The sequence below is a fragment of the Pseudophryne corroboree genome, chromosome 1 (genome assembly GCF_028390025.1).
Source record: "Pseudophryne corroboree isolate aPseCor3 chromosome 1, aPseCor3.hap2, whole genome shotgun sequence".
Taxonomy (NCBI): domain Eukaryota; kingdom Metazoa; phylum Chordata; class Amphibia; order Anura; family Myobatrachidae; genus Pseudophryne; species Pseudophryne corroboree.
The window spans coordinates 405844424-405856744 of record NC_086444.1 but is presented as its reverse complement, the minus strand read 5'-3'; the positions used below and the strand labels follow the sequence as shown (position 1 = coordinate 405856744).

General features: G+C 45.6%; 1 protein-coding gene across 1 annotated transcript in view; it reads left to right on the top strand.

Annotated features, from left to right (window-relative positions):
- The window catches only part of MYO1H (myosin IH), a 258284-nt gene that overhangs the window by 14278 nt on the left and 231685 nt on the right, over positions 1-12321 (top strand). The window contains exon 8 of the mRNA XM_063939130.1: positions 6207-6320. Coding sequence (XP_063795200.1) covers positions 6207-6320 — 114 coding nt within the window. The remainder of the gene's footprint in view (positions 1-6206; positions 6321-12321) is intronic.

The window sequence follows — 12321 nt, the reverse complement described above, 5'->3', positions numbered from 1 at the left end:
CCAATATACATTTGTGCAGGACTCACCTTGCTCTGCATGCAGTCTAAGAAATGTCAGGAACCTAATTAAAACCAATATATAGGACAGGTGGGCGTGGGTGCTACCACCAGGCAGAAGGGGTCTCTGGCCTTCTATTGTGTATGTGAATACACAGCATTAGGTATACAGGGGAGGGGTCCTGGGGTGCACACCGGTAATGAGAGTTGCGACCCTGCGGAGACCTTTCAGTAGAACTGCATACAAAGAAAAAGGTTGCAGGTGCACAATTCAAACATTACCAATTTATTAATAATAATAATTGCAATAAAATTTTGCATTTTAAGCGAGGTTCTTCGCATAGTTATGGCCATAAGTAACGGCTTGCCCACCGCGTCCAGGTGACCTCATTAGTCGGGCAAGTCCCTAACATTTTGGGGGGTACAAATCTAGGGTGCGGGACCCCCCAAAATGAAGCAGCTGAGTGACCCCAGGGCAACACAAAAGTGAAAAAATATATAGTGAAAAAGTGAAAATAGGTTAGTGAGAGGCTGCTGAAAACAGCAGGGGTAAATTAGTGAGAGGTAGTGAAGGGGGAGATAAAGTAGTGAGAGGTAAAGTAGTGAAAAGTGAAGGTAGGAAATGAATTACATTGAAACAAAACACACGATAGGGATGAAAGTAAATATGAAAATAAGTGTTAATATGTGTTGCTCCTGAGGCAAAACAGCCACAACAATTCAGGGGGACCCACACCCCGGAAATGCCCCCCCATCTGATAATCCAATATACATTTGTGCAGGACTCACCTTGCTCTGCATGCAGTCTAAGAAATGTCAGGAACCTAATTAAAACCAATATATAGGACAGGTGGGCGTGGGTGCTACCACCAGGCAGAAGGGGTCTCTGGCCTTCTATTGTGTATGTGAATACACAGCATTAGGTATACAGGGGAGGGGTCCTGGGGTGCACACCGGTAATGAGAGGTGCGACCCTGCGGAGACCTTTCAGTAGAACTGCATACAAAGAAAAAGGTTGCAGGTGCACAATTCAAACATTACCAATTTATTAATAATAATAATTGCAATAAAATTTTGCATTTTAAGCGAGGTTCTTCGCATAGTTATGGCCATAAGTAACGGCTTGCCCACCGCGTCCAGGTGACCTCATTAGTCGGGCAAGTCCCTAACATTTTGGGGGGTACAAATCTAGGGTGCGGGACCCCCCAAAATGAAGCAGCTGAGTGACCCCAGGGCAACACAAAAGTGAAAAAATATATAGTGAAAAAGTGAAAATAGGTTAGTGAGAGGCTGCTGAAAACAGCAGGGGTAAATTAGTGAGAGGTAGTGAAGGGGGAGATAAAGTAGTGAGAGGTAAAGTAGTGAAAAGTGAAGGTAGGAAATGAATTACATTGAAACAAAACACACGATAGGGATGAAAGTAAATATGAAAATAAGTGTTAATATGTGTTGCTCCTGAGGCAAAACAGCCACAACAATTCAGGGGGACCCACACCCCGGAAATGCCCCCCCATCTGATAATCCAATATACATTTGTGCAGGACTCACCTTGCTCTGCATGCAGTCTAAGAAATGTCAGGAACCTAATTAAAACCAATATATAGGACAGGTGGGCGTGGGTGCTACCACCAGGCAGAAGGGGTCTCTGGCCTTCTATTGTGTATGTGAATACACAGCATTAGGTATACAGGGGAGGGGTCCTGGGGTGCACACCGGTAATGAGAGGTGCGACCCTGCGGAGACCTTTCAGTAGAACTGCATACAAAGAAAAAGGTTGCAGGTGCACAATTCAAACATTACCAATTTATTAATAATAATAATTGCAATAAAATTTTGCATTTTAAGCGAGGTTCTTCGCATAGTTATGGCCATAAGTAACGGCTTGCCCACCGCGTCCAGGTGACCTCATTAGTCGGGCAAGTCCCTAACATTTTGGGGGGTACAAATCTAGGGTGCGGGACCCCCCAAAATGAAGCAGCTGAGTGACCCCAGGGCAACACAAAAGTGAAAAAATATATAGTGAAAAAGTGAAAATAGGTTAGTGAGAGGCTGCTGAAAACAGCAGGGGTAAATTAGTGAGAGGTAGTGAAGGGGGAGATAAAGTAGTGAGAGGTAAAGTAGTGAAAAGTGAAGGTAGGAAATGAATTACATTGAAACAAAACACACGATAGGGATGAAAGTAAATATGAAAATAAGTGTTAATATGTGTTGCTCCTGAGGCAAAACAGCCACAACAATTCAGGGGGACCCACACCCCGGAAATGCCCCCCCATCTGATAATCCAATATACATTTGTGCAGGACTCACCTTGCTCTGCATGCAGTCTAAGAAATGTCAGGAACCTAATTAAAACCAATATATAGGACAGGTGGGCGTGGGTGCTACCACCAGGCAGAAGGGGTCTCTGGCCTTCTATTGTGTATGTGAATACACAGCATTAGGTATACAGGGGAGGGGTCCTGGGGTGCACACCGGTAATGAGAGGTGCGACCCTGCGGAGACCTTTCAGTAGAACTGCATACAAAGAAAAAGGTTGCAGGTGCACAATTCAAACATTACCAATTTATTAATAATAATAATTGCAATAAAATTTTGCATTTTAAGCGAGGTTCTTCGCATAGTTATGGCCATAAGTAACGGCTTGCCCACCGCGTCCAGGTGACCTCATTAGTCGGGCAAGTCCCTAACATTTTGGGGGGTACAAATCTAGGGTGCGGGACCCCCCAAAATGAAGCAGCTGAGTGACCCCAGGGCAACACAAAAGTGAAAAAATATATAGTGAAAAAGTGAAAATAGGTTAGTGAGAGGCTGCTGAAAACAGCAGGGGTAAATTAGTGAGAGGTAGTGAAGGGGGAGATAAAGTAGTGAGAGGTAAAGTAGTGAAAAGTGAAGGTAGGAAATGAATTACATTGAAACAAAACACACGATAGGGATGAAAGTAAATATGAAAATAAGTGTTAATATGTGTTGCTCCTGAGGCAAAACAGCCACAACAATTCAGGGGGACCCACACCCCGGAAATGCCCCCCCATCTGATAATCCAATATACATTTGTGCAGGACTCACCTTGCTCTGCATGCAGTCTAAGAAATGTCAGGAACCTAATTAAAACCAATATATAGGACAGGTGGGCGTGGGTGCTACCACCAGGCAGAAGGGGTCTCTGGCCTTCTATTGTGTATGTGAATACACAGCATTAGGTATACAGGGGAGGGGTCCTGGGGTGCACACCGGTAATGAGAGGTGCGACCCTGCGGAGACCTTTCAGTAGAACTGCATACAAAGAAAAAGGTTGCAGGTGCACAATTCAAACATTACCAATTTATTAATAATAATAATTGCAATAAAATTTTGCATTTTAAGCAAGGTCTCTGCAGGGTCGCACCTCTCATTACCGGTGTGCACCCCAGGACCCCTCCCCTGTATACCTAATGCTGTGTATTCACATACACAATAGAAGGCCAGAGACCCCTTCTGTCTGGTGGTAGCACCCACGCCCACCTGTCCTATATATTGGTTTTAATTAGGTTCCTGACATTTCTTAGACTGCATGCAGAGCAAGGTGAGTCCTGCACAAATGTATATTGGATTATCAGATGGGGGGGCATTTCCGGGGTGTGGGTCCCCCTGAATTGTTGTGGCTGTTTTGCCTCAGGAGCAACACATATTAACACTTATTTTCATATTTACTTTCATCCCTATCGTGTGTTTTGTTTCAATGTAATTCATTTCCTACCTTCACTTTTCACTACTTTACCTCTCACTACTTTATCTCCCCCTTCACTACCTCTCACTAATTTACCCCTGCTGTTTTCAGCAGCCTCTCACTAACCTATTTTCACTTTTTCACTATATATTTTTTCACTTTTGTGTTGCCCTGGGGTCACTCAGCTGCTTCATTTTGGGGGGTCCCGCACCCTAGATTTGTACCCCCCAAAATGTTAGGGACTTGCCCGACTAATGAGGTCACCTGGACGCGGTGGGCAAGCCGTTACTTATGGCCATAACTATGCGAAGAACCTCGCTTAAAATGCAAAATTTTATTGCAATTATTATTATTAATAAATTGGTAATGTTTGAATTGTGCACCTGCAACCTTTTTCTTTGTATGCAGTTCTACTGAAAGGTCTCCGCAGGGTCGCACCTCTCATTACCGGTGTGCACCCCAGGACCCCTCCCCTGTATACCTAATGCTGTGTATTCACATACACAATAGAAGGCCAGAGACCCCTTCTGCCTGGTGGTAGCACCCACGCCCACCTGTCCTATATATTGGTTTTAATTAGGTTCCTGACATTTCTTAGACTGCATGCAGAGCAAGGTGAGTCCTGCACAAATGTATATTGGATTATCAGATGGGGGGGCATTTCCGGGGTGTGGGTCCCCCTGAATTGTTGTGGCTGTTTTGCCTCAGGAGCAACACATATTAACACTTATTTTCATATTTACTTTCATCCCTATCGTGTGTTTTGTTTCAATGTAATTCATTTCCTACCTTCACTTTTCACTACTTTACCTCTCACTACTTTATCTCCCCCTTCACTACCTCTCACTAATTTACCCCTGCTGTTTTCAGCAGCCTCTCACTAACCTATTTTCACTTTTTCACTATATATTTTTTCACTTTTGTGTTGCCCTGGGGTCACTCAGCTGCTTCATTTTGGGGGGTCCCGCACCCTAGATTTGTACCCCCCAAAATGTTAGGGACTTGCCCGACTAATGAGGTCACCTGGACGCGGTGGGCAAGCCGTTACTTATGGCCATAACTATGCGAAGAACCTCGCTTAAAATGCAAAATTTTATTGCAATTATTATTATTAATAAATTGGTAATGTTTGAATTGTGCACCTGCAACCTTTTTCTTTGTATGCAGTTCTACTGAAAGGTCTCCGCAGGGTCGCACCTCTCATTACCGGTGTGCACCCCAGGACCCCTCCCCTGTATACCTAATGCTGTGTATTCACATACACAATAGAAGGCCAGAGACCCCTTCTGCCTGGTGGTAGCACCCACGCCCACCTGTCCTATATATTGGTTTTAATTAGGTTCCTGACATTTCTTAGACTGCATGCAGAGCAAGGTGAGTCCTGCACAAATGTATATTGGATTATCAGATGGGGGGGCATTTCCGGGGTGTGGGTCCCCCTGAATTGTTGTGGCTGTTTTGCCTCAGGAGCAACACATATTAACACTTATTTTCATATTTACTTTCATCCCTATCGTGTGTTTTGTTTCAATGTAATTCATTTCCTACCTTCACTTTTCACTACTTTACCTCTCACTACTTTATCTCCCCCTTCACTACCTCTCACTAATTTACCCCTGCTGTTTTCAGCAGCCTCTCACTAACCTATTTTCACTTTTTCACTATATATTTTTTCACTTTTGTGTTGCCCTGGGGTCACTCAGCTGCTTCATTTTGGGGGGTCCCGCACCCTAGATTTGTACCCCCCAAAATGTTAGGGACTTGCCCGACTAATGAGGTCACCTGGACGCGGTGGGCAAGCCGTTACTTATGGCCATAACTATGCGAAGAACCTCGCTTAAAATGCAAAATTTTATTGCAATTATTATTATTAATAAATTGGTAATGTTTGAATTGTGCACCTGCAACCTTTTTCTTTGTATGCAGTTCTACTGAAAGGTCTCCGCAGGGTCGCACCTCTCATTACCGGTGTGCACCCCAGGACCCCTCCCCTGTGTGTCAGATATAAACGCAGGTGTGCCTGAGGAAACGGGGGAGTGGCTGGCCGAACGCAGGGCGTGTTTGTGACGTCAAAACAGGAACTAAATAGTCTGAAGTGATCACAAGGTAGGAGTAGGTCTAAAGTTACTCAGAAACTGCTTGATAAAAGTTAGACGCCGTTCTGCGATCCTTTCGGTCGCACTCCTGCTAAGCTAAGATACACTCCCAGAGGGGGCGGCTTAGCGTTTGCACTGCTGCTAAAAGCAGCTAGCGAGCGATCAACTCGGAATGAGGGCCAAAATCTGTTTGTACAGCTGTTTGTACACATGCGATCGCACACTTGCACAGCTAAAATACACTCTCCCTGTAGGTGGTGACTATCTGATTGCAGCAGTGCAAAAATCCCTTACTAGAGATCAGGTCTGAATTAGGCCCCATGTCTCCTGTGTGTAAAGCTGCACAATCACATTGATAAACTAAGCACTAGTCACTGTTTTTATTCCCTCCCTTGTTTGATTATGCAGCAACTTTTTGGATTAGTGGCCAGTGTCTTGCACCTGGGTAACATAAAGTATGAGGAAGACAGCCATGGTCATGCAATAATTAAAGACGGCGCGCAGATCCAATGGATATCTAAGGTATTTTCAGTTAAGTATATAAATGATAATGTTGCTCATTTCTGGGTCATTTCTATATAGCATATTTAGGTTATTAAATATTGAAGAGTTAAAGTACTACGAATTGTAGCCTAAAAAATGGTGCGGAAGGGTGTTGGGGAGGATTTTTGTTGACGCACTGTTATTTGTCTTCCTGTTAGAATAGGTAATATCTTCCATTACTGTTAGAAACTAACCAATGGTTTGTAATAAGGATTGACAAAGACCGATCAGAACAAAATAGTTGTAGTTTTTTAATAGTTCATCAAACATCCCTAACCTTTCTGTTTTTTAATGTTTCTTCTTTTTATACTGCATGTGTCGTCTGGTTATCACTGTGGGGATGTAAGGGAATATTTTGTCTACGTAGAATGCACTTCTCTGGTCTTAATGTTCTTGTGTAGTGACTTAATAAGGTTTAAAAAGATACCACATTAAAACCTTTCATGTAGCGATTTCCAAATATTGTAATATTTGTACTATCAAATGTATTTGTACATATTAATTAGGCAGTGCTGCAGCAGGGCATTAAGCTGCCAGGAAGAGTGGTCTGGGACCTGGAAGCTAAGTGGCAGGTGCATCCTGATGATGCAGCAGGTGGTTCTCCAGGCTGTAGGGTGTCGTTCCATGTGCCACAGTGACAGCGATGGTGCCTCCCCCACAGGATTCTACCCTGTTCTAATTTGACTTTTTCCACAGTAACTTATTTTCTAACTTTTATTTTTCTTAGAAATCAACTTTAACATCCCTTTATTAATGAGACTGCCTATCTCTGAAAGAAGTGAGGTGCACCAAACTCATCTTCAAGATCAGTCATGTCTCACATTCAAGATGTTGCCTGACTTAGGTCCTGATTCAGAGGTGAATGCAATGCTGATCACTGCTGCGTCCTTTTATGCAGCTGATCTGAGAAGAGATGCAAATGCCGCAGCCGCTGGGATGTGCATTGAGACGCCGGCATCTGCCCCTGTCCCTGCATGTGAATATTTCTTACTGATGCAATATGTAGAGATAAGAAATTATAATAACCAGGACCAAGTCTCCGTCCAAGTCCAATGTAATATGCAAGTAGCCAGGGCCGGTGCAAGGTCTCGCTGCACCCTAGGCCAATCTTCAGCCTAGTGCCCCCTAACCTGCAAACCCCCACCACCACCTCTTGGAGGGGAGATGCAGGTGGCCACTAGGTGGGCTGGGGTGATTTGCATCATTATACATATACAGAGAAAAGGGACAACGCTCAAGGACTTTTAAAGTTTTTGTGACTTTGTTCACAATATACTTTCACTTAAAAAGTCCTTGAGTGCCATCTATTCTTTATATACTCTATAATACTGTATATAGGGTCTAGTGGGGATATTTAATTGGGGTTGGGTACGAGATGCCACCGGCCAGAAAACCGACAGCAGCATACGGATATACCATAATATCGAAATTTGAATGAAATTAATTAACCTTACCCCTTGGCCTAACCCTTCCTCCCCCCAGCCTAACCCTAACCCTCACTGTCATACTAATATTCAGAATGCTGGCTGTCAGGATCCTGAATGCAACATCACATCCGCCGGTATGCCACCTACATCCCTTTAATTGTATGTGTATACGTACATATATTTCTAGGCTCCTTATTGTGTTCCATCCCACCATTTATAAGTTCATTACTAACCCACATACAGAGATATCCTTACGTTTTTTGCTAGATGAATTCAGTGGTGCCCTCCAGTGGCTGGCGCCCCTAGGCAGCCGCCTAAAGCTGCCTAATGGCAGAGCCGGCCCTACAAGTAGCATAGTTATTATTACAGTCTAGTCTTTCTGTAGTAAGCTACTATCCTGCTCTGTCTTACTAGATAGCCCAGGTCCTGATTCAGACGTGGGCGCTAATCCTGTCGCAACTGCGTTCTTGTGTGCAGTTGTACTGACTATTCATGCTAATGCTGCAGCCGCTGTAATTTGTGCAGACATGCCTACCAGCACACCTCTAATCTGCCGCTTGTGTACAAGGACACACCATCGGTCGCACCATCGTACTTCTAAGAAACCCTATGGCTGCTTAGAATGTTTGTCAGAACTAAGCTCCCGGGGCCAGTGAAACTGTGTACAAAGACACAGTTACTGGTTATAACACTCCCACAAAATATTTGCAACGCACCCGTGTTTAGTCAGCCACCCCCTTGTTACCTCCCATAAATGCCATTGATAAACATCACAACACCTGTGCAGCGCCACTCAAACACATGCGTAGTACAGAAAAGCTCTGCGGAAACATCGGCAAAGCATCCACCTCTGAATCAGGCCCCCAGTGTCATCAGCATTACTTGCTACACAATTTATTGTGTCGTATAGAAAAAGTTGAAAATGACAGAGCCCAGTACTAATCCTTTAGGTAAACTACTCATAAACCAAAAACCTTTAGACTATTCTGAATGTGTTCCATCATTGATTACCCTCTGGGCTTTATTTAAGAACGAACCATGGCCGCTTTAGCACTTGATTAAGGGGTTATAAGCTTGGTTCTATATTTAGCAAACCGCAGGAGGCTCAGCTTGCTACTGTTTGTGACTGTACCGCTGGGGTCAGTATGATATCCAGGCTGTCGACACCTGGGATACCGGCGGCAAGCGCAGAGTGTCCCCTCACATGCTCGCTGCGCTCACCGCAATTCGGGCACGGTGGCAACAGGGTTATATTCCCTCTCGGGTGGTGGCATGGACGGTATTTCACCGGGTGTAGGGATTACGGCATCGGTATCCTGACAGCTGTGATCCCGACAGCCAGTAAATTGACTGCCTCCCGTACCGCTTATGCCATTGACAGTATATGGAGTTAACGGCACACTGCCCATTGTCGGCAATGTGGACTCAGTAACAGCCTGGATGAAAGTGTATTGCGCACATGCAGATGGCTGTCGCACATATGCATTATTCAACATCCCATTGCTGGCAGAGGTGGACTGACAGGAGCTCGGCTGAGGACATGGCTGAGGAGGATGATGCAACTTACCTGCGACCAGGCATCTAAATACAAATCCAAACAGCTGTAGCATTTGCATATATTACCACAGTCTCTGCTTGAGCATTCACAGCTGCAGCATCACTAGCATACATCTCTGACTCTGTATCCACACTTGCATTTGTCTGCGGAGACGCACCAACGAATTTTGCAAACGCTAGTTTCAGCCTTCCGCAGGTGCAGATACCTGTGCTGGAATTTGCAAGCCATGAGATTTCAGTGCCCCTGTACGCATTAGCAATCCACCATTGTGCCCATTGTCAACAGTTGCACCTGCCTGTGGCAGAGACAGTGTCTGCATCCATACATGGCCTCTTTGGAAGCGGCTCTGAAAAGCCGACGATGTGTGGTGAGTCCTAGAATGCAGGCCACTTGCAGTGACACGCTGGCAACACTCCCATTACATGTCCACAAGATGGCCTGTTTCTGTGCTCCCTTCTGGCCACCTCCCAGACACTGCCATTGGTTTGCCTCAATTTATCTCTGATGCCAGCACCTCCGTAGCCAACCAGCACCATTGTGCGTACACTCAGGGTAACACATACATCATAGGAGTTTTCAGTATAATTTGCGCATATGCAGTAGCAAATAATCGGTGAAGTGCTCAAACATCGGCATTGCGTTCAGTCCCCAGGGGCGGCCTGAGCCCAATTTTTTGGTAAACGGATACAGATTTTGGCGGGATCCGGTCTCTAAGTCGACAATAACTAGGTTGACAATGTCTAGGTCGACCACTATTGGTCGACAGTAACTAGGTCGACAGGGTGTCTAGGTCGACAGGGTCTTTAGGTCGACAGGTCAAAAGGTCGACATTAGTTTTTCACAATTTTTTTCTTTTTTTAACCTTTTAATACTTAACAATCCACGTGGACTACGATTGGAACGGTAATCTGTGCCGAGCAAAGCGAAGGCACCATGCGAGGGGACGTGGTGCACTAATTGGGGTTCCTGGTCACTCTACGAAGAAAACGACACCAAAATAACATAAAAAAATCATGTCGACCTTTTGACCTGTCGAACTAGAACATGTCGACCTAAAGACCCTGTCGACCTAGACACCCTGTCGACTTAGTTACTGTCGACCAATAGTGGTCAACCTAGACATTGTCGACCTAGTTACTGTCGACCTTCAATACCACACCCGCTGCTGGCGCCCCTTGGTGGAACATGAAACAACAACAAAAATACACATATACTGTAGGAGAGTTAGATTTGGGTGGGTTCTTTTGTTTCTGTGTTCAATTAGCTGTGGGGCTAATTGCCAGTTAAAATTCCCACGGCACGGGTATAGGATAGTCAATTAAATAGCCTTTTTGCCGCGCCTAAAAATCGTGATTCAGATGCTGAAACCTGTTGATGTGAAACAGTAGCGGATCTTGCCATGGACGCCGCCTTCTGGAGGGCGCTGGCGCCATCCGGAGGGCGCCGCACCATGGCAAGATCCACCACTGCTGTGCCCTCCGCTGCCCGCTGTGTCCCCCGGCTCTGCGCGGCTGTGGTCCCCTGTGAAGGGAACTAGACGCGTAGCGTCTAATTTCCCTTCGCGGAGAGGACCTTTGCTGAGCGGTGCGCGATGACGTCATCGCGCACCGCACAGCAAAGGTCCTCTCCGCGAAGGGAACTAGACGCTACGCGTCTAGTTTCCCTTCGTGGAGGGGACCTTTTGAGCATTTAAACTGCGCTTCCACTGTACAGGGGGCGTAACTGGCCACGCCCCCTGTATTAAGCCACGCCCCCATTCCCTGCCCGGGGCGCCGAGGGCCCTCGAACCGGCCCTGATGTGAAATAAACTGTGGAATCAATGGGTTTTTTCCACACGTGAACCACCAGTTTTTCTGTTTTAACACAGACTATCCCTTGCAGCTCATGGACTTTACCTTGCAGCTGATGAAGCTGCAAGGTTCTGACTGACTTCAGGCATTCATACACAAGTAATCCCCGCAGCTAACTGAATACCCCCATAGGCTTTGCATGAAAAAAAACACCCATAGGCCCCCACATAAAAAAAAACATTCCGATAGGACCACACATGAAAATAATAAGACACATAAGCTTTTCAGGACATAAAAATAAACACTTAAGCCCCTACGTGAAAAAGGGCCTTATCCAGACCTGATCGCAGCAGCAAATTAGTTAGCTAATGGGCAAAACCATGCACTGCAGGTGGGGCAGATACAACGTGCGGAGAGAGTTAGATTTGGGTTGGTTCTTTTGTTTCTGAACAGGGTAAATACTGGCTGCTTTATTTTTACACTGCAATTTAGATTTCAGTTTGAACACACCCCACCCAAATCTAACTCTCTCTGCAAATGTTATATCTGCCCCCCCTGCAGTGCACATGGTTTTGCCCATTAGCTAACAAATTTGCTGCTGCGATCAGATCGGAATTAGGCCCAAAAACATAGGCCCTCATTCCGAGTTGATCGGTCGCAAGGCGAATTTAGCAGAGTTACACACGCTAAGCCGCCGCCTACTGGGAGTGAATCTTAGCTTCTTAAAATTGCGACCGATGTATTCGCAATATTGCGATTACTAACTACTTAGCAGTTTCAGAGTAGCTCCAGACTTACTCTGCCTGTGCGATCAGTTCAGTGCTTGTCGTTCCTGGTTGACGTCACAAACACACCCAGCGTTCGCCCAGGCACTCCCACCGTTTCTCCGGCCACTCCTGCGTTTTTTCCGGAAACGGTAGCGTTTTCAGCCACACGCCCCTGAAACGCCGTGTTTCCGCCCAGTAACACCCATTTCCTGTCAATCACATTACGATCGCCGGAGCGAAGAAAAAGCCGTGAGTAAAAATACTTTCTTCATAGTAAAGTTACTTGGCGCAGTCGCAGTGCGAACATTGCGCATGCGTACTAAGCGGATTTTCACTGCGATGCGATGAAAAATACCGAGCGAACAACTCGGAATGAGGGCCATAATCACTTACTGTCTTAGGCTGTGGTGCGCTGTGGGCTATGGTGGGCTGCTGTGG